The 23,601-nt window shown below is 31.1% G+C and overlaps 1 protein-coding gene across 1 annotated transcript in view; it reads right to left on the reverse strand.

Annotated features, from left to right (window-relative positions):
* Positions 1-19,191, reverse strand: part of Tmtc2 (Transmembrane O-mannosyltransferase targeting cadherins 2) — a 48,402-nt gene extending 29,211 nt beyond the window's left edge. The window contains exons 1-3 of the mRNA XM_068776387.1: positions 19,143-19,191; positions 12,618-12,751; positions 7,940-8,747 (exon numbers count right to left, since the gene is read on the reverse strand). Coding sequence (XP_068632488.1) covers positions 7,940-8,747; positions 12,618-12,706 — 897 coding nt within the window. The 5' untranslated portion in view covers positions 12,707-12,751; positions 19,143-19,191. The remainder of the gene's footprint in view (positions 1-7,939; positions 8,748-12,617; positions 12,752-19,142) is intronic.
* Between the last annotated feature and the right edge of the window lie 4,410 nt (positions 19,192-23,601).

Below are 23,601 nucleotides of genomic sequence, written 5' to 3' on the forward strand. Positions count from 1 at the left end.
ATTGTATATACAGTGCTCTGTGTAGTCATGTATGCCAATCCGCTGAACTACGAGTATGTCTGTTACGTTCATTCTTGTTACCGATCTTCTTATTTCTTATACGATCTCGAACGTAACTCACTCAATGGCACATTATGTGAAACCGAATTGAGAAACTACTTTTACCAGCGTTACTACGTTTAGCCGCAAGTCACCACTGCACATATTTAATTTATTAATATGTTTGTCTGACAACATTCATTTTGTTTTCTAAATTAATGGTGTGAATAGTTATTATTATTATTCCACCATAAAATTAGCGAAATCCAAATACCAATCATAATTAATTAACTATTATTAGGAGTGCAATGATATACGTGGGCCATTATCTCTAACTTCAATATACACATTTTGTATTTCTGTTCAAATAATTTCAATAAATATGATTTTTGTAAACAAACATTCTTTTGCTCGTTTTAAATGCTTCTTCAATTGCGGCTCGCAAAAATTTTCAAATTTCGAAAAATGGCTCATACTTTCAAAGATTGTTTGTAGTAACATTACTTGTTGCTTCTTATATATCAGATATGATCATCTGTTTGTTAAAATAAGATTTAAACATATTTATCTTGTTTTCATAAATAAAATCTTTTTGCGATCATACTCGAAAGCTATATGATTGTTGAAGACAAAAAAAATTCTGGGAAAATTATTTTAAGCCAGATTAATTTTAACGGTTTTTAACATTTCAGGCAATTTATAATCATTAAAAACGTTGGCTAGCGTATGGACTGTATAAACGGATTAAATAAATGAAAATGTTAGTGTTAATTTAATTATAATTTTACAAAACTAGGTCAATGTAAAATAATACTTAAAAATTGACTGACAAAACAAACGAATAAGCAAAATTGTCGCTTTATTACTTTTAATTTATAATTTTTAAAAAGTATGAAAAAGGAATAAAAATATAAGGAGGTTTTAAATTACCCAGTCATTCACCAATATTTAAATAGCAATTTAATATAATCAAAAATCATTTTTTTTTAAATTCAACACTTCGCTAACACAAAAGTTATAATTTCAAATACACATTAAATAGAAATGTCACAGCGAGAGTAGGCTTTTATGATCATGGCGTTGGGATATAAAAATTTATATTTTATCTGTGCCGGTTGACTTCATGCACAATGACTGTTGAAAACTCCGCGATAAAACAGATTGCCTGACTCATACATATACAATATATGCAAGCGGTGATAAATGCATCAGTTATGTATTATCGTAACCGAATAGTTTTATTTATTTATTTATTATTTTTTCAAAATATTTAGTGTATACAAAATATATTTTCCTTTTTAAATCATGTATAGTCGTTGTAACTCGACAATTTGATATATCCTAGTTGTTACAAATTTTAATACGTATCAACATAAAAGCTGGATATCACTTGCTTACTCCATGCTCATGCAATGCTCGTAGTGGTCCCTCTCTCTCTCTTTGAGTAGTTCTTCAAGCTACTGTGGTGACCTATGTTCTTTTTAGATCTCTTCATTAATGATTCGATCACACGAACGTAATTTTAATAACTTTACTTATTACACAATTTTTTAAGAGCTGTCTGAAGTTAATATATCTAGAACAGAACTTTATTAACATGTTTTTTTTTTGCATTGAAGAAGACGTATAATTAGGAAAATATCAGTGTTTCTTGTCCATAGCTTATGGAGAGATTTATTTTTCATAGCAATTAGTATTACGCTTTTTCATTTTAATATATTTAGACTGCAGATAGTAAGTACCACACAGTTTTTACAAATTTCTAGCAGATGTTATGTATAAAAATCTGCGCTTTAAATATGTGTTCAAAATATTAATTACATTTCTTAATGAGACAGTAGCTTTTTTAAACTTTAAGAATCCTAAGAGCCAAAAATATTTTGAGCCAATTTTTATACCGTATTAGGATAGTAAGGTGACGCATAAATCCATATATTTGCTCAACGGCGATTATATAACTTACTTGGAGCGCGAAAATATGGAAAAGAAGGACTTCATAGCGATTTGATTTAAGACTTATCCAATAACAATTGGCACCATATTTTTATTAAAAGACAGACTTTGACTCTTTTCTATTTATTATATATTGTTTGTTTTTTACAATATTTTTAATTTATAGCTCTGAAACTTAGACTTCCAAAATAATTAGGTACGTCGCTATACTATATTTTGTATATGAGGGAACTTATGACTCTGAGACGAGGTCATTTATGATGGGCCCCAGGAGACTATAAGTTACCCCGAGAACATTGGTAAAGGCCGTGCACGGACTTCCGCTGATCGGATCAGAAATAAGGGGATCTGCAGAAGAGCTAAAGTCGAAGTAGCTCAAAGCATTGCTCAAACGACGTCGTAGTGGGTGCAGTACATCGCTGGTGTAACTGACTATTGTTGGGGCTAAAAGATTCTGGAGTAACCGCTAGTGTAAACGCGCCATAGGTACGCCCTTACTAGGTGGACTAACCATATAGTTCTGGTGGCGGGTAGTTGCTGAATATGGGAGGCCTATGTCTTACAATGGACATCTATCTGCTAACATTGTGATGATAATGATGAAGAAATAAAAAATACATAAAAAAGAATGTAAAAAATGTTAGAGAAAAATTAAAATCAACGTTATAAAATAATTACGAGTTTTTTCTTAAAAAAATAACAGCTGTATGCAATCAATCTAATACAGTTCAAAGAAAATTGAGACCGATTCCAGTAACACTTAATTTTACATCACGGCCGGACGGGAGGGACACTAGAACACGACACGAGCGCCAGGCGCAGCTGGCTGCCATCCGAGCGGACGTAACTATACATAGCCGGCCTAACGAAATAGAAAATACCATTATTCTTCTCTAAAGACAAGGAGGCGTTCAAGCAACGTTATTTACAACCGGATTTATTCTTTGCATTTTGATAAACATTATGGTTTCTCTGTTCTAACCTATAACCAAATGTCAACGAAGTTTTTAAGAACTTAATTTATAATCAGCTAAGCATAACAGAAATTATGTCGTCTGAATAAAGCAGAATTAAACAAACAAATATATATTCTCGAACTTTGGGTTCCAATAATAAAATAGTATTGAGATATATCGCCTACTGATTTAGTTTGTCTAGTCTTAGATTGATTTTTCTCTAATCCGGAATGTAATAGTGCATATAGTGTGTATTAGTTTAATTCATGTGTCATAAAAATGAGAAAGACATTTTCCATCATCTTATTAAAAAACCGTAGCCTAAACCAAAATTTCTCTACATTAATTAACAAAAAATCATCAGCGACCCTAGAAATAAGTAGCACTCAACTTAAAATAGGTTAAACAAACCACTCGTTCCGACGATAGGAGAAAGTTCTTTTAATACAAAAGCGTTCCTTCTTATTGTTCAAATACAAATAAGAATTAGGCCATGAAAACTTATACTTGGATATTGAATTGATATTTACTAAATGAATTCGTACATTGACTATATTTCAAAACCACTAAATAAGAATATTATATTCAATTCAAATTCAAACTCAAAGTATCTTAATTCAAGTAGGCAATTATATGCACTTTAGAATCTTCGATTATTTTAACATTACAAGTAGTAAGCTACCGCCAGCTCGAAACACTGACCTGCTGAAATGGACAGGCCAGAAGCTCAGCAGTTACTTTTTTTAAATGAAATTTTTCATTATTTTTAACGTGCACATTGTAATATCAATCATGTCAATGAGTTAGCATACTAAGTTTCACACTTCAGATAAACTAAAAACTCTTGAACGTTAGAGTAAGATTTATTCAATAATGTACTTTTAATTTCAGATTTAAAACTAAGGAACGGAAGGTCCAAGATATGTTGTAGAACTCCATAGGATATCGTAGACTTTAGGTTATTATTTATCCGGACATCAATACCCATAAAGGATTTGCTAACTTTTTGAAGACGAAATGCACTATTTTGTTTAATTCATATTAATATTGTTTTGAACTTTGGACCATTTATATATTCTCTGGTGTACGTCATTAGAAGAACGCCAGGAGAGCCTAATTCGATAAAATCTAGAAATCAATTGAGCTTTCTTGTAACGGTTTCTTTTAAACCTAAATATATGTCTGCGATGATTTCTAACGCGCCTTGATCTTAGAAGAGGTAAAAAAACTCAGATTTTTTCTTTGTAATCACTTTCACAAATATCCTTTATATTATACATTATTCAATGTTACGCCAGACTGTAGAAATATCAAGATTATCTTTATAAATTTCTAAATATAAAGGTTACTTGTTATTACATTCCTTAATTCCTATAAAATATGGGTATAATCTGAAACATAAGTAAGTAAATTTACTGTACGAAGCTTTAATATAAAAAATATGTGGATAAGTACCATCTTGAATTAAAAAAAGTTCACGTTAAGATGAATGGTCTGAAGCAATACTGGAACATTCAAATAGATGGCAAGGGTACATTTGCCATTAGAAGGGACTTATTAATTCCCCCTTTCGACAGACCGACCGAGGAGGCCATAAATTCACCTCAACCAAAGGGATGACCAATTTCAGAACATTTACGAGCCACAAATTACGCGACCGTTGAAATATACTGGACTACGGCTTGGGAATGGAAAGCCAGCTTAAAGAAAAAGCTCATATGTAAATTTAGTCCTAACAAATAAACACAATTAGTTTTAAAGAGAGCAGTAATTTCGTTGAAAAGGAAATCCAGAAAATATTTTTAATTTTTTTACTTTTAATATTTATAATGTATTTTGTGTGAAAATTATTATTCTCTCCTTTAAAGAACTAATTCTTATTAATATTTTAAAAGACCTAAGAAAATTTCCGTAAATATCCAATAAACATTGTATCTTAATTACATTCATTTATAGTTAAGTTATTTTTAGATATATTGAAGGATATTACAAATTTCGAAATCAGGTCGTCGAAAAACATGATACACTATTTTATCTATTTTATTACATGAAATAAAAAGAAAAACAAACATTCAGCAAGTTTATGCGTTTAATGGTACTTTTATTTGTTCACGTCGATATATCAAATCCAGTTTGGTAACGTTGTGTGAGCTAACTGTTTTATCACTTTATTGCATGAGATGGCATAAACTCCGAAGGCAGGGGTAATAAAATGTCAATGTAGTAATATTTTCAGCATGGTCCAACTGGTCGTTGGTAAGATTAAATGGTAAGAAAATTATATAGAAAATATATAAATAGTGTTTATACCGTACCAGTTTTTTTTTTCTGATATTTGAATTTAAACATTTCCGGTAGCTGGTTATCGATTTATAGTAATCTACTTCCTTTACTAAACATATTTTCTTTTTATTATAAAACCCGTATATTTTCACCATAAACAGGTTCTTTGTTTTTTATCGCGCGATTTTAAATTCTCTTTAAAAAAAAGTGTGTAAAAAATTTTGTCAAAGCCAGAAGTTATTTTTTCACTACACAACTCATAATAAACATGCAGGTGTTACTGTGTAAAATTTTCTTTTTCTAGATACAATTAAATCTTCATGTTCTTTATACGTATTTTATTTAAATCTCCTATCCCTTTCTTGCCACCTGTATTTCCGTATACGCGCGAGAGAGCTCATTTTCAAGTTGCAAATGAGCCTGAGCCGGACCCGCAATATCTCTGTCATGGCTACCCGCACGTGAAAATTAGATTTCATTAGCCTTCCTGTATACAACGGGCTTATTTTACATCCGCTACATATATTTTTAAAACAATTTTGTCACAGTACACTGTTTATTGTTTATTTTTGTTTAAGTTATTAATTTTAACTCCGAAAACTTATAAAAATATGCAATTGTTTCAACAATAATTTGAATACGTATACGTTTTTATGAATGGAAAATAAATAATAATTTATGTCTAATTTCTGATTTCATCAAAAAATCTTTAATAAAGTTTTTCTATTTTAATAGAAAACAAATATGATAGTAATGATTACAACATAGTTACAAAACCTATGTTTTATAGCCTAGGTTGTTAATCTCACGGGCGATCAAAAAGTTACCAATGCTACGGGATGCCAGGATAGATTTTAAATTTCAAAATTTTTAGTAGCATTGTGTCGTTATATGTAACATTGAATTCCTGTTAGTTAAACTCCCTACCCACCCATTTGCAACTTATTAAAATTAATAAAAATAAACTAAATTATTATTACTAAATTTTAAAGTCAAAATACAAAGAGTAAACCAGTAGCGATGTTTATATTAAATAAGTAAACTGATCAGTTTTTTTTTATAAACAAACTTTAAATGAAATATTAGAACCTTAATTCCCCGAACTTTCGCTATTTGCCAATTAAAGTTTTGCGGAGCAAACAAATAGTTTCATATTAAGAAAAATTACAAGTTCAAGATAACCGCAAATCTATAGGAGAGTCACCAAAAACTACACATACAGTTGTTGTTTAAAAATAAATATGCAAGTGCATAAATCATAACGAGAAATTTTTTTACCGTATAATTTGTTCAGACATTCCATATGAAATATAATGTCACAGAATTTTTAAACATGTTTAATAACAATTTGTTACTCCCAAATATTATAAATATAAGTTGATACATAAAGTTTCGTGCTATTTCTTTAGTTTTATTCTTTTATTTTCGTACTTTTCTATTTTCTTTTTTGTGCAATAGTGCCACGTACAATATTTTTGTACAAAATTCTGCAAAAAACATGCCTATTCCTTTTAGAAAGTACAATTTTCTAACCTAGTTAAACTGGCTAAAGGTAATTGGCGACAGTTACGAGCGATGCGGTGATATTTTCGTAAAAGAGCTCTAAGAACTTTAACAAAATAGACCCATTATTATAAAACGAATTACACAACTGTTATTACATTGCGTTGCACTTATTAATCGTATTGATATTAAACTGTAATACAACCGTAAACGCTCACAGATGGACATGGGTCTGCCCCATAGATTTCCTATAGGACCAGTGGGAAGAAGCCTGTATCCAGCGCCTTTTGGGTGGACGTTTTTCCTGTTCGCTATGTAGCTTGTCGATTCAGTTCAATGACGCCTAATGCAAGGGATTGCCTCAGGGAGGATATATCATAATCGCCACGTTTGGCAGGCGGGTTGGCAATCGCAATGTGGTATTATAGTACGCAAAGAACGCTGCTGCCCATCCTTTGAGACTTATTTGTGCATTGGCTATCATATATATAATTATATTATATATTAATATTAGATTGTATCTTGGGAATCGAACACTATCGTAAATCTCAATCCTCAACTACTGGGCTACCACTGTAACTACTTTCAAATGATTTATTAATAAACATTTATGACTTAATATTAATTTCGGTGATAAAATTCGTAACTGAATATTATTGTTCAGTCATTGTAGATCATTTATATTCTTCAAAATATATTATATTCTATAATTTATTTACGTCATAACCAAATAAGTTGTATCATGAACCACGAAGGCCAAACCTTTGCCAGGTATTATGTAAAATTGGGTGCCTTGCACGAAACAGTATCATATTTTTACACAAAATTTTATACAACACCTTGTTTCCGCTCCTCTTCCTCGTTTATAAAATTAAACTAAAGGCTCCAAATGCTATTTATTACTAAAAAAATGTATAATTTTTAATAGTTTCTGGTTTTACATTAAACTTTGTTACCAATGTTTTATTTTATTAAATAATATAGTACTTCAAATATAAAAACTAGTTAAATATTTAACGCACAAAAAGTTTTTTATATTTATTTCATGTTGTTGCAAAGTAACTAAGATGTTATTACACGTTATTCCATAATATACATAATATTTTTTTTCTGATTAATTTTAATAATTAATTAAACTAAAAGTACTTTTAAAACAAGTTAATGATAGTTACTAAAAATAAACAGTTATCTTAAATATTACTTACCTTTAATGACGACTCATCGTTACGCGTATCTCTCAAAAGGTCATAGAGAATACACAGCGGTAGAACCATTATTCCCGGTTCCTTACAAAGGGTGGCAGCCGTAGCAAACAAAAGTGTTCCCGCTAACGTGAACCACTGCAACAGTTCACACGAATATGCACTTACACTACTGTTACACTGACACTGTTTTAATTTCAGCGTTCCCGAATCAACCTCACACGTTTTGAGCACTAGTGTTCCAATTTTACTAGATTTTAGAAACTTTCGAAAGTTCATTACGATTTGTCCTAAAAATCCATAGCAGCTGAATCTTAAAACATGAACCGTAATTGACAAATGCTGACTAGTTAATTGATCTTTCGCGATATGCCGGCACTGTTTCTTTTGGTTCTCGTTGCGGATTCTCGAATGTTCGCAATAGAGTAAAAAACTCAGAAGGAAAAAGTTACACGCTGCCAAATCTGCCCGTCCAACTACTCCGGCCACGGCTTCCGTGTGGATTGGGTGAGCTGCAAAACTTAACCCGGCTACTGCGCTACCCACCCGCGTGCAATAGCCTGGCAATAATCGCCGTGCCGTTGTAACTACCAACGCTGTAGCAATTGAGTGAAACAATATGTTGAGAAAGTGATAACTCCATGGCTTGAATCCGCTTAAAGCATAATTCAGACGATACGAGGCTACACACAAAGGTCTGTATGATCCATGTGAACCAGGGTCCGTAAGCGGTGTTCCCCAGAAATCGTTTTCAAATAAAGCCTTTATTGGAGTGTGCCCAATGACGTCCGGATTGGAGAGGATCGCCCGTCTGTGAAACAAAATTACAGTCTTAGGCTTATTTTATTTAAAAAAATTCAAAGTCAAATTCAAAAATCCTATAAGTACATATTTGCGTTTTAATGGGGAGTTACCCATAACAAAATCAATCAGTCAAAATCAAATCAAAAAGTTACAATGTTAGATTAAAATAGAACTCACTTTTGTACCAAACAAAACAGTTTGCGCGCAAGCAGACTCCATAAATAGATTATTTTATTAGTGTATTTATTATTAGGAAGCAAAAAATAACTTTAGGTAAATATTCACTCAAATGTCCGATTTCTTACAACGATTCGCCTTTTATCTGTACGTAGATTAAGAAGATGAAAGAAAAAAGCTCACAAAAGGCTGAAAAGAAATTTTAATCTCTCTTAAAGTAAAGCAATCATGTCGTATTTTCAGCAAAAATTATAATGTCACAGCAGTGACAGCCGTTATGAAAATCCGTTGCACTCGGTTTGAAAGTATTTAAGCAATGAGTACGCCTGCGGCTCACGTCCTCCTATATTTTCCCGTAGCGTTGATTAAAAAACTTCGCGTTGAATGTTTTGTGTTTGCGCTAACATTCCTTTATTTCAATTTTAAGCAAATAAACTTTTTCTCTCTTTTCACCTACATTAGTTAATTTTATTAACACTAGTAGTTGGCTATTCAAAATGAGTTTCTGTAAATCAGTACGCTAATAGCAGAAGATATCAAGTCTGGTATCATTTTAAAATTGCGGCTTTAATGTGTTTTTAATTTCTATTTCATGTATTATATAAAGGTTATAGAATATGAATATAATAAGCGACTCGATATCCTAAAGTTAATTCTATGTAAAGTCATCCTACCTATATAATTGCATTAAAATTAAGGACTTTTAATATCAGTATATAAGAATGGTACAGAAAAAAAATAAACGGTGAAAATTTTTCGGTAAGAAAGACAATTCAAAAAGATTAAACAATTTGCAGATTTTCTCTCAATTGCCTTACGTTATCGCAAACCCCGCATTTAATGCCTACCTCATCTCTTTATCTATTGATCCCTCATACATTTTATCCCTTCATCTTAGATTTGGAGTGGAGAGCCAGTGAAAAAGGCGATTGAATAATATATTTTTATGGAACCAAAACCGTGCTTACTATGCGAAGAAGGAAAAATCATCTCTACAATTCGGCCATTGTATTGCAAATTGTAAGACGTTTTCCCTTTCACTTATTAACATAAAATTTTCGCAGAATAAATATACGTAGTTTCTAAACCGTTATTACTATATGTATAAAGCTTAATTATTTTGTAATATTTGTTGTAAAATTTTTAGAATTTGGTGTTTATTTCTAACACAAACTGCAAATTTTCTTTCTGCAATTCATTTAACTATACATTTGAATCTTTCCTTTTAACTATATTTCTATCACCGATTTTATGTGAAAATAAATAGTTGACACCTTTGCAATGATCCCTAAGTTTCTTTAAAAAAGTTTTGGAACATTATAATAATATATAATAAATAAATAGTTAATAAATAATTAAAAAGAAAAGAATGATAATTACTTACTTACATTTTTATTAAATTAGGATATGTGAGGAAATAGATTTATCGTTGAACAATTTTCATTTTGAAATTTTTTTTTTTTGGTAACCAAGCTCATGTTGTGGTTGCCCGTTATTCATATGTAAATAACTCTTGTATTTTTTAATTGATTTGTATTTGTACATAATATTGTTAATTTTCTTGGCAATTTTTAACAAATAAAGTAAAAAATAATATAACAATATACTACAATACTTATTGTATTGTACGTATAATATGTATACACTAAATTGTTTTAATTTAATTAGTGAACGCTCAAATCTTAATAATAAGTTACATTGAGATAAGGTTAAGAATCGTATAACACTCTCTGCAAGTAAAGTTAGGGCCAGCTGCGGCGTAGAGTCGTCACGTAAGCCCTCAATTACGAAACACTGAAGTGGTTTGCAGCGCTCTAGAACAAAGTTCTTCCATTCTTTCATCATTACCGTCGCCGTCGTAATATGTTCAGCAATTGAAAAGATATAAGCCCTAACTTTTATTTTTTGCGATTCTTATCATAAATCAAACCATTTTTACTAACGAGAGGTGGTGAACGCACCGCCATTTAGTAACATTATATTGATTGATATAATTGACTTATAGTCTAGAATCCCCCGCTTTTTCAGAAGCGGACTATGAAGTCTGAATGCCACGTAAAAAGTCTTAACCCTCGCACGTTTCCTGCTTTACGGCATACCCCTCACATTAATTCAACAACTCACTCTCAGTCCAAAAGACTTGACTTAACTGAAAAGTTAGCTGTTAACCATCAGCTGGTTTTGTTTGGTAAGTTATAACAAAACTAAAGAAATTTTATGTCATGAAGGGTCATAAAAAGTGAACCAAGAACATCCAAAAAAGTTTACGAGTAAAGGGCAGTTAAGCTCAAAAGGCAGTAGCTTAACCCCGATTAACTTGCAATAAGGTGGTTCTGTGTATAAGGTAGAATAGAATCAATCTACGTTCGTTTAAAGCTTTTCCTTGAATTACCGCCGGACAAAATTCGAATTCTGCCCGATTCGAATCTCTGCTGCCAGTTGGTAAGAATCACATAAGGAAATGTCAAAATTGGCCGTAAATGATCAACTTGTCTTTGATCAAAGAGCAGCAAGCAGCTCTTTTTTTTAACCGTTCAGACAACTTTTAATAAATAAATTCAAATCAGACACGTTTTTAACTACTTTAACTTTACTTTAAACTTAGTTACTGCCCAATCAGACACGTGTATCTAATTTATTCTAATAATCACATTGGTTAACAAGAACAGTTCAGTTGCGCGTCCATACGTTATGTCAATCTATTTAAACCCATCAGATTATGCGTTGATAATGGCGACACCCGCTTTGTTTTAATATAATTGTGGATTTAAACGAGTGCATCGGGTTTTTGGTAATGGGTTTTTCAACGAGAGATTGGGTCGTGTTTTTGTTTTAATTCCTTTAAACTTAATTTCGTTTCAAACTGAATTTCGGAGCTTGTAACTTTCGGATATTTTTTTAACATAAAATTACCCCAGGACGTCAGTTAGTCCGCTATTTTGGGCTGTTTAACTCTTTAATAACACTGATAAAAGCTGTAACATAATTTCTTCCTTTTTTGGGTTATTAATATTTTAAAATGTAAGCTGTAAAATTGTAAAAACTTATTTTACAGCTGTAAATAATATTTTAAGACGTATTTACACATAACTTATTCTTTAATAATGTACTCATTTTCACATGTTTTTGGGCAACTAGTTTTTTGAATAGGCCGAAGATTATCGTTGACCTTTGATATTTTGAGTCTTTTTTTGACTTCAACTTTATATTTATAACACACTTTCATGTGTGTTTTTTATATTTTATCTACACCGTTACAAAAAATAACTTTATGTCACGTGGCCACATGTCACGAAGCATAAAAATTTCAAATCCTTTGTCGATAAGGCTCATAATCATAATAATACAAAAACAAGCGAGCGTCTCTATTGAAGACCTAGCTTAAATAAGAGTAAATATCTATTTTTAAAATTTCTGAAGTACATATAAATATGAAAGTGAATGATGATTAATCACTCAGACTCTCTCGTTACTCGTCGATACTTCGGTAAAAACAAATTCACGCGAACGGACGGTGGTCCTGTCGAAACTTTTTCTATTTTACAGATGGTTTATAAATATTATGTTTAAATACATACATTTGAAGCTCTTTCTTTTGCGTAAATATATTCTACTATATAACAATTGCAATCATTAGAGAAATAATCATTGATTGTACATTTTTTTATTTAAAAATATAGTAACGAATATATTTAATTACCTGTCATCATAAACAAATCCTGCATTAAGCGTATTGTAATATAACAGAAACGCTAGTAATGCACTAGCCACCGTCATCCACTGATCCATTGTGTTTGTTCTAGTAAGGACATCAGCGTTGCTTTACCGCCGCCTCTGAAACAAAATAAAGTAATTGTAACATTACATACATTTCAATATTAACACAAAACCTGTGGTAATTTACAATAACTACGCTCATGATAGTAATATCCAATAATGTTTCAAATAAGACCTGATAACGCTATTACCGCTATTATAAAGTGAAATCCATTCGAATATATTTGCTACAATGAAAAGCTTTTATATTTATTTACCAATACATTTTTTAATAACTTCCGTTTTTGGGGACTTCTTGTTTCGTCCTTATCATGAGAGGAACGAGGTCTTTATTAACAGTTTAGTGTTTATTACTTATTTTACCTCTTTCATACATTAAATTAATTTCGGATCTTCTCGACTTCTATCTCAATTTCTTCCGTTCTTTTATCATTTTTTCTCCTTCTTTACATCACCTCTCTCTCTTCTCCACTATTTCCTCAGTATATATACACTTACAGTTTTGCCCTCGTTCTAATTTCTTGTTAGCAAATAAATATATTATAACAATTTATATATCACATCTAATTTATTTTTAGTAACTATTATATTGGCATGTACTTTTAAATTATCTTGATTATATATTTGACTCTTACCCGATCTAATTTACCTACAGTATATTGGAAAAAGAACTACATCTTCTCGTCCAATATTCCTTAGGGCTTTTTTTGGACCGGACTTTCATTGTTGCTAAAACGGCATTTGTTGATTAAGTGGATTTGAAACGTCAGGGCGCTGAAAGCACCTAGCCGAAGACTTCTTTTAACGTAAAGAAGTTCGAAGGCTCCCAAGTGTGCCTGGTTTCAGACCGCTACATACCACTGTTTCATCGGATAGGGATTCCCACAACGCCATATGACGAAAGGTTACCGGCAATGTGTTATCAGTTTTAATTACGACGTTGGCACAAAGTCTCTCACTTTGAGCTTTGCTGGAAACCTCATTTCCGTTCAACGAGGCAAGAAAAGGGTTAAGTTCAGATTTTTATTACTAGATCAGAGATGAGATGAGATCCGTAGAGGAATGAATGTAAGCGAAATATCCCAGTGGATTAACTAGTTGAAATGACAGAGCGTAGGGCATCCACCTACTGGTTAGACAGAACACTTTGTTAAAGTCGCTGTAAAACACAACGTATGCAAACTTTTTCCAACAGATCATGTTAAAAGTCCATAGAAAGGACCTATGGAGGTCTTACGGCTAAAATAATTATGATAATAATTATTAAAGATATTTTGTTTATGATTAGTATGTAATAAATGTCAATAAATATTATTTAAGGTTGACATTTTATAAATTATACCGAAACATCATTATGAATTCACCTAATTCGGTTTTAATCCATTAAAGGTGAGTAATTTTTATGCCATCAAGTAACATGTAGCGGCTGAATACTATAATTATAATTTTATTTAACACTCCATTGACTTTAAAATTTTACACATAAGACAATATAGTATAAAACAAATTTTTGAACATACGTAAACTAATTTATAAAATCAAACCCGTTGTTTATTCACCTTTTATTGTTATAACTTATGTAATAAAAATACAAAAGTAAAAACATTTTTCACTTACGTCAACATTATTATACTTGTTTAACAAAAATATTTTAGCAACCTGGGAACAGGTTACCAGAATAGGTCATCTTGTTACCCAAAAGTACATATACTTAAATTTAGTTTTACATAACAGTGTCTTGAAAACTTTAAATTCGATTCCTCCCAAATACATTAAACACAAAGACCTCTTCCATATATTCCGAAAAAGGGCAATGGGATGCGGTGATATGTACATAAAAAGTAATAAGTTTTAAAAGAGGGAATAAATAGCTTATTTCATATCAATTGATTTATAGAACACCCTAAATATCAATGGTTTCAGTGACAATAAATAAAGTAAGGGGCCTATAGTAAGAACAATTGTTTTAAAAATTCGGATAACTACCCATTAAAAATTAACTATAGTAAGGGTCCCTGCAGACTGTTAATATTATTTTATTTGTTGTAGCAGGATTAGCAAGCCATTCAGAGCAAACACAACAAAGCACAAACGCGAAGCGAGAATAAACAAAGAATAGAATGCAGGTACATAATAGTGGAGTGCAATATGAGCACAGAAGTATTATCTTCAAACTCAACTTTGCATACGTGAACCGTAGATTAACAGAAATTCATTGAGATTCTTCTGTTTTGTACTTTTGATTTTAGTTAACAAAGCACCGGTTCGACTTTATTTTCATAGAGCGTTTATAGTAAAAACGTGTTTTAGTACATGATAGAAAAAATACAATAGGGGTTTTTAAATAAAAATGATTATTTTCTTATTTTTTAAGGGTTCTACTGAGAAATGGTAAGTGTTTTTTTTTTAATTAATACAAGTAAATCATGTTCATCTGATAAACACGGTGATAGTACCGCAAGATTACAAATATGACTCGAACTAAACAAATGTTTCACAGAAGATTAACACGCGTTCCTAAGGTAACTGCTATTACTCAGCCTATAAATTTCTTTTCGTGGCTCGTTACTTTCGCGAGAGCGCGGAATTTATTAAGAATTACCTCAAGAATCTCAATCGACGTTAATATAGATGGAAGTAAAAACAATAAAGACATAGCACCGATTCGTAAATTATCATTTGAAAAAGGTACACACTCGTGCACACGCGTGAACAAAACATCAATGAATGTCATGAACAAAAGCCAAAAGAATAATATTGGTATGTATTTGACTCTACTATTTCTCATGGGTGGATTTTTGTACAACTATTTAGTACAGGAAAATCAATACATGTACCAAAACAAATAATTTGAGAACCTCAAGAATATATCTAAACTTTTATAATGGCTGGCATTAAAAAAAATCGTAATGAGACAACAAATTCATTCATCTTAACTGTTTATGTATTGTAAAAACAATCTAATTTATTTGTTTAATGCTAATGTACCTAGGTCTGATACAAATGAGTGCTTTGCAATGTTTATGGTTTCTAGGAATCTTAATATTGGTGCTAATATCATTTTCATTTCTTAAGAATGAGTACGTCTAAGTATTTCCTTCAGTGCAACCGCAAGTCGAACAAGAATGTAATAAATCCCGCTTGTCGTATATTTCGCTTCGAGTTCAATGTTGTGATACATTACTCTAGATAGAGTGGAGATTGCTTTACAACATACAAAACTGGATTTTATGTTGTTCTGAAATAAATTATTAGAAACCAAAATTAATGCAGGAAGCCACAAGTTAATTATTATGAATACAACATGGATTCTTTAAAACATAAATTTGAATCGAACATAGTCATTGGTACCAATGGAAATATTGGCAATGTCATTAGTATGCTATCTATCCACACGCGACTCCACGTGCCGATCGTTAAATAAAATGTTCAATATCATGTGAGCCGTAAAAAGGCTATGAGATGGTAGATAGGGTGTCAACTGTGCTCGAAAATTTTATGAAGGCCCAAATATGGAAAATGAGTAATTTGTAACTTTTACTTTGACATTTTCACTACCGGAAAACGTTTGCGCTTTTCATTTGATATTAAGGTAAAACAAAATTAAGTTGATGTTTGTTTAAAATGGTCACATTTTTTTCTATTCATAAAAGCATTTAAAAATCTTCTTTCATTCACTTCATTCATTTTTGTCACATTATTTGTTGCTTAGCTACTAAAATTATCTTTTATAAAAAGGCGTTTTATTTGAATTCCGAAGGCTCGCGCTTGAATAAAAACTGTTATCACGCAAAACAAAGTAAATATTAGATTTCCTTGTGTACAATAAAAAAATAACTAATTAAATTACACGTACATTGTACTTATACATTATTTAAGCTTAATTCATTAATTATTTTATTCATTTTCCTTGTTTAATATATAGGTATATTTGTCTAAACGTCTCAAGTTCTAGAAATATATAACAAAATAAGTCATTAGTTAAAATTAAAGAATGTATTACGACAATGTTTAAATTATTGAATAAAATAGTATAGACTTCTAAAAGAACACAAAAATTTATCTAGCTGCAGATTACTTTATAAAAAAAACTTACACTATTAAAAATTATATTAAAGAACATTTTTCTTTTATTTGTTTAATGACTTTTGTACCTACCTCATACATTACACTCCGTGTATCTCTCCCTACATTTATTTATTTTTTTGTTCCGCACATAACGAACCTTTTAAAGAAAATCACTGGAATTTTATTAATTAAAACTTCATTGTTATTGTCAACATTATTTTCTAATACATTCTATATTTATTTTCACAATATTTATAGCGAATCACATTCATCGATGACCAATATTTATGTTCCGTGTATTCACCACAAAGAAAACGTAAATGTGTTGATTCGGCCTGAAAACATATTCCGCTACTCTAAAGGCCTGCTGGTTACCGACTGACGTTAGTGTTCACGACACATCTGCATTTAAGAAGCCGCTATCGTTATGCGACTAATCGATTGGTCAGAAAGAGAAAGGATATCACCCATCTTGCTTTCACCTTCTCTCTCTCAGTTGGCGCAAGCGCAAACCTGACTACTTCTCTTTTAAAAGTGGCGGAAAGTAAATAAACTCATACGAAATGTTTGTGACGAAAAAATAAATTACTATCAAAATACGTAACAAATAACTAAAATAATGACTAAAATTAAAAGATTTAACATCCTTGAGATAAACTATCAATTAAATTTATGATTAAGCTTTGAAATGAAAGAAGCTTTTGTCTCAGATGGCTTTTTCTAAGAAGGATATAACGTCACTTGTTGCGCGGTGACTTTGTTCCGGCGATAAGAAGCTACGTTTGCCTTTGCATGCCAATGTGAGAATAGAATAGATACGAAAAGTAACATCAATCTTTTTTATGAGAAATTAAGGTTATATAAAATATGTTATTGAACTAGAAAGCATGAAAAGCTCTTTTTACAATTTTTCAAATAAATGCCACAAATACCTCGATACCAAGTAACATTAATGAAGAATAATATCGATTATATAAAATTACTTTTTGTAATCCTTGTGTAATTTTACATTAACAAATGGATCAGCTCTACGAGATCTGTAACTGAAAAAACTATAAAAACCGAATAGCCAATTCCCCAACGTTAATCGAATACATCTCTACAGAAATGTGCCGAATGCAATACTGTTTGTTTTCACCTGTAGAGGTTTAAATTAATGCATTTTCGGGTTTCCTAAAGGTAAACAAAATTGTGAATTTTCAAAAATACGACTAACAATACACTTATAACGGTGAGTGGTACGTCTTTATAACAATGTAATGCTACAGAAGATTTACAAGTGGTGCTTTGGTAGTAAGAGATCTCCTACAGTACTGTAAACCGTAAATGGTCTTATATGACAGCTTAAACGGAGAGGAAATACGTGTTTAAAAACACCCCATAGTCGAGGTTCCCTTTCGTGAGCACTAGCGCCCTATTGCCCTATGAAGGAGCCTAGATGAATTAAACCCTTGACGCTTTCCTAATACGATGCAATAAATAATGTAACAATTCGGCTTGAGCTCCCAAGAACGTCTACTAACTTTGTTACTGTAAAGACGTTCTAGGTTATTACAAAGGAAGTACCTCGGTAAAGCTGCCAATGAAACAGGCGAAGACATATTTCAAATAATTTCATAGTAATACAATAACACCTGCGTTCCCGTACTGTAGTACTTAGTCACAATTATGCACCGCTTATATTCTAAAGACCCATGTAAAAGTATTCTACCACTGGCCCAATTCTCATCGATTATATCACTCATTTGCTTGTTGGAGTAATGCAATTAGTATTAATAGATTTTTATTAATAATTATAATGTTGTTTCAAATCTTTGAATAGAAAGGAATAAGCTTTTTTGTTTAATTAAAATACAAATTTAGGTAAAGGGTAAAGTATAAAGGTTGGAGAAACTATTTTAACTCAGATTATTTTTTTATTATCATCGTTACTAATTATAAATTGAAAATTAACATCATTTTAATGCTAAAACTTTTTACAGATATTTACACTTTTTTTCTACTTGTTGTATATTCTTTAAAAATTGAATTAATAAATGAATTTTAATTGTTTTTAAGAATTTTATGCATCATCATCCTTATTTCAGTCGTAAGACATCCAATGCAATTCATAGGCCTCTCTCATAGATTTACAATAGGACCGGTAAGAACCCGACCAGCTGGCCAGCATCTTCCGACGATCTTTACCTGGTCAGAAAAAAATTATAGTTGGAATAGTTAGTAGTTGGCTAAATCATTTATACCCTTCCGTAACATTTAAGTAAACTTCAGTAAACACACTTCCACTTCAATAAAACACCTCCGTAACACTTCAGTAAACTTTTAAAGTTGGCTACTAAATACGCTAAGTAATACATTAATAAGTAAATATTTTACTTACAACCAATTCTCTTAAATAACGTTTCTGAAATTAAAAGCAATTATAAAATCCAACCGGTGCTCATGAAGTAATAACATTCACGCGTTAGCCGTGTTCGTACTCATAACTATGATTAAATTAACACACAAGAGCACCTCGCGACGGTTTTTCGTTTGTGTGTCTCCCTCAGAGGGACCGGTACTTCGACTGGCGAGCTCTTAACATTTAGCTGGGAGCTGTATCAAACGACGCGGAAATTCCCACTTACTCCCTGATTGCCACACTACGAGGGTTAATGCCATTGCTGATTCGGTAGACCGAATACATTTCATTTTCTACGTTAACGGTTTTCCACTTTTGCTACATTTATAATAAGTTACGTTTTAAGTTTCTGAGTAATTAAGCATGTACCGCACACATGTTAAATAAAGTTTATTCAGCATTCTAAAATATTTAACAATATAATGTAAATAACGAATGCGAGTAATATCAATACAATTATTTCAGGTGATAACTTAACACACTTGTAATAAATAATAATAATTAAGTCTCACCCAATCAGTGATATACGCACAAATAAATTGTGTTGATATCTTGTAGAAAGCAAGTAAACAGTAAACAATAGAGGCATTCAAACAAGACAAGCTATCCACAAATGACTGTTTACAGTGCGACGTAAACTAAACACTACTTAGGCTGACAGCTCATTGTCAACCAGATGCTTTAAACTTGATTAATTGGCATCTTGAGGGCGTCTGATTAATACACCAACACCGTTTAATTTTAATCTTTTGTAATAATCGTGTATCTAATAAAGATTTACACGTTCTATTCATTCTTTTTCCAAAAGGAAATTAATTAGAGTTCACGGATATCATAAACAAAGCGAAACTTTACAAGAAGGGGAAAAAAGAGACGATAGAGCTAATGAAATGTAGCAAGGGAGCTTCCCAGGATAAATGTACCGAAACAAATGCACACTGTTACAATTTCCCAGCAAAACATCGATAAAAGAACAATGATTCAGAAGATGTGTTTCGACAAACAAAATATGCTATAAAGTTATATGGTTCCTTATCGTTGACATGTCGAAGCTAATTAACACAAACACTCAATGCTTAAAAACTTTACACTTTCACTTTAATTTTTTCTTGTACACAGATCTATTTTAGCATTTACAACTTGTCATTAATTATATTTAAATATTAATTTACGGGTTAGATATTTCTCAACTATTTCTAATTTTATCTCAGCCCTTCAGCAAAACTTTAAAATATCTCTTGATTTAATTTTATGTTATAATAGTCATTAATTGCCAGAGAAATAATATTTTTTATTAAATCACTTGTAAAACTACTTTAATCAGTCCTTATTTATGATAATATTTAAACGGCAATTTAATGATGAGAATTAGGCAGATATAAGCATATCAATATTTATATCGGAGCTATAATATATTGTCTATACATGTAACAAAACTGCGCTGATTTCTAAAGGGTAGTAACTAAAATTTTTGAATTTCAAAATAATTTGCAACCATTTATTTTTACGTCCGAGCACACATTTCATATTCTAGTACTTCACTTGATGACTTGAATGTATTTTGCCAAAGAGGAATCGTGCACACTTGGTGCTACATCCAAAGTTTTCATTGTAATATCTAAACTTATGCAATATGGCGTCTGCTTCTTTAATACTTTCCACAACGCTCGATTACGTTTAACGGCACAATTCGGATGAATTTTCTTATTTACTGTAAGCCGGCAGAAAATCGGGTTGAGCTGAATTCCTAGTTGGAGCGATTTCACACTAGACATGTTTTCTAGAACGAGTTTATTGTCAGCATGTACATATTTTATTCTATTTTGTAACTTTCCTTGAATAATAAATCTAAGTTTCCTTTCATTTTTCACTTTAACCTGGATAAAAATAAAGTTTAATATTGAAGCTCTAGACAGTTGTAGCATGCGATAAGATTTTGAACGTCCATTAACTGATTGTACTTTGTTTACCTGATACTTGCTAGCTGAAAACAGTTTTTATACTCATACTTATTATAACTTGAATTTAATAATATAAGTTGTCTAGAGTTCGCATTGATTACTTTACCTTCAAATTATTAATAAATTAACTTTAAAAAAAATAAGAGCCAACTATCGTTGACAAAAAAATAGTTATTGATTTTAAAAACATAATTGATTAGCGATTAGCGATTGAGACGACAAATAATATGAAAATCATATGAAATAAATTTATTGTAACTAATAATACAAGTAATTTAATATATTAATTATAACATTTGTCAATACAAGTCAGTCAATACCGCATACAAAAACAACAATCATCAGGTATAGGGGAGTTTATAACACAATAATATTTTAATACAGTTTAGCTTGTTGAATTGCAGACTAACGTCGAATCAAATATTAACTTTGTCGAAAACTTTGTCTTTCTGATAGTTAATTATTAGACATCAGCCGAGATCGACATATAATATAATAAGCTTTAGACATCGCGCCTACATGTATAGTAAGCTCGTTATTGAAAGCGACGATATTAACGCTCCCACATCGATATTATATCAATAACCCATCGACAAAAAGCCTCTTCGCTGTCACGGCGTAATTTAATTTCAGGCAAAACTAGGAGTGGTCATTAGAGGACGTATTCCACATACGAAGCCTATTGCTATTCAAAAATCTGCTATAATAAATCTAAATGTTTTATTTTGAACTATTTCGATGAAGGAATACAATTTTATTGTGCGAACCTCCAAACGCTAGAATAAAGGTTTGAACAATAATATATTTTACAAAAAAAAAAGTTTAAGTCTTTAATTTTTGGTTGACTCGAGACCAGATAGATGCTTAATAAATGACTATATTTTCCTTTGTATTTAGGTTACCAGCTTAAACCAGCTGAGTATCAAACAGTAAAGGTGGTACATTTTCATTGTTTAATATAACGATTGGTGATAGACATAAAAGTAAAATAACATTCTGATCTTCAGATAGGGAGTAGCTACGTAGAATACTGTTTTTATTTATTTGCTGGTAATATTTTTGGTGTAACTTCTCTAAATTTTATTTTAATTTTCTTACACTGTATGATAACTATATCATTAAAAAAAAACTAAAAGCAAATCTCAAAAGTTTGTTCCACAGAGTACATGTATGTAAACACAATTACACCTAAACGCATACATTATAGTAGAATAGTACTTGTTTAATAAAACTGCTGCTAACTTTTTATAATAAATATATTTTTTAATAAAATAAGACATGCATTGCGTTACAAAGCAAAATTAGAGGAGAAGTAACAGTTCTCATTGTATTCAGTTATCATTATTATTTAATTTCTATGTTTCCAGAATTACGTAACATTTTACCAAATAAATTGTAATTAAAACAATTTAATTATTGTATGTTCTGTATTGAAAGATACACTTACACAGAGATACAAAAACATTAATTTCTCCTTAAATCACAAATCTATGATCATAGTAAATATATACAATACTCGGGACTACTTAATATATTTAACATTTGTTAAATAGAAATATTATAAAAAATATATACAAAACACCGGGAGTATAATAATTTCACACGAAATAAGAGCTTTATATTCGGGAGGTAAATAGGCCGGGCCACTCAGACGTTATTGTTCGTGATATACTACACCCTAGTAGTAATTATTATTAATGATAGTAGCCTTATATGAACGACATAATGTAGAGCATATATAATTCCTTATAGCATATTTAAAAGAAAGGAAATTGCGCTCATTAAATATGTTAATCTTTTAAAAATAATTGCTAAGCAATATGTATTTAAGTCTTGCTTGGTCAATAATATTACTAATAAGTTATATGCATCCATTCATGACTACTATTTCCACTTCAAACGAAAGCTTGCCCTCTTTCACTCATTCGCATTGTTCAATTTTATTTTATTTTAAGTTTTTTTATTCAATATCAACTTTACTGAAACTTTACAAAACCCATAATGGGTTTTCTGCTATCAATAAAATATAACTTTTTACAATGTTGATTAAATGGAAAATGAATTTATATAGGAAATATCATAGTGGCCATGTTTTATGCAAATGGAGTTTTATCGTTTCAGCTCATAGATGCCCACTGCAAGGTATAGGCCTCCCTTAAAGATATCAACGGAGAATATAACATAATCGCCACACTTAGCAGATAGGTTGGCGATCGCAGCACAGTATTATGGTACGCAGAGCACGCTATTCCCCATCCTATTTAAACTTGTTTGTGAGCAAAGGCAACCTTATATAATTAATACACCGAGTGTGAATTATATAAGATGGTATTCCAGGAATTGAAATCACGACCTGCGATCGCAAGTCTCGGTCCTATACTGCTGGGCTAGCACTGCTAAAATGGAGTTTATTTAAATCATAATTTTTATTAATAAATGCAAACAGTTGCTCCGGTCAGACGTACACGTTACGCGTG

The sequence above is a fragment of the Battus philenor genome, unplaced genomic scaffold (assembly GCF_028537555.1).
Source record: "Battus philenor isolate CCGP_79_NKW_IND1 unplaced genomic scaffold, ilBatPhil1.0.hap1 SCAF_12, whole genome shotgun sequence".
In the NCBI taxonomy this organism is placed as follows: domain Eukaryota; kingdom Metazoa; phylum Arthropoda; class Insecta; order Lepidoptera; family Papilionidae; genus Battus; species Battus philenor.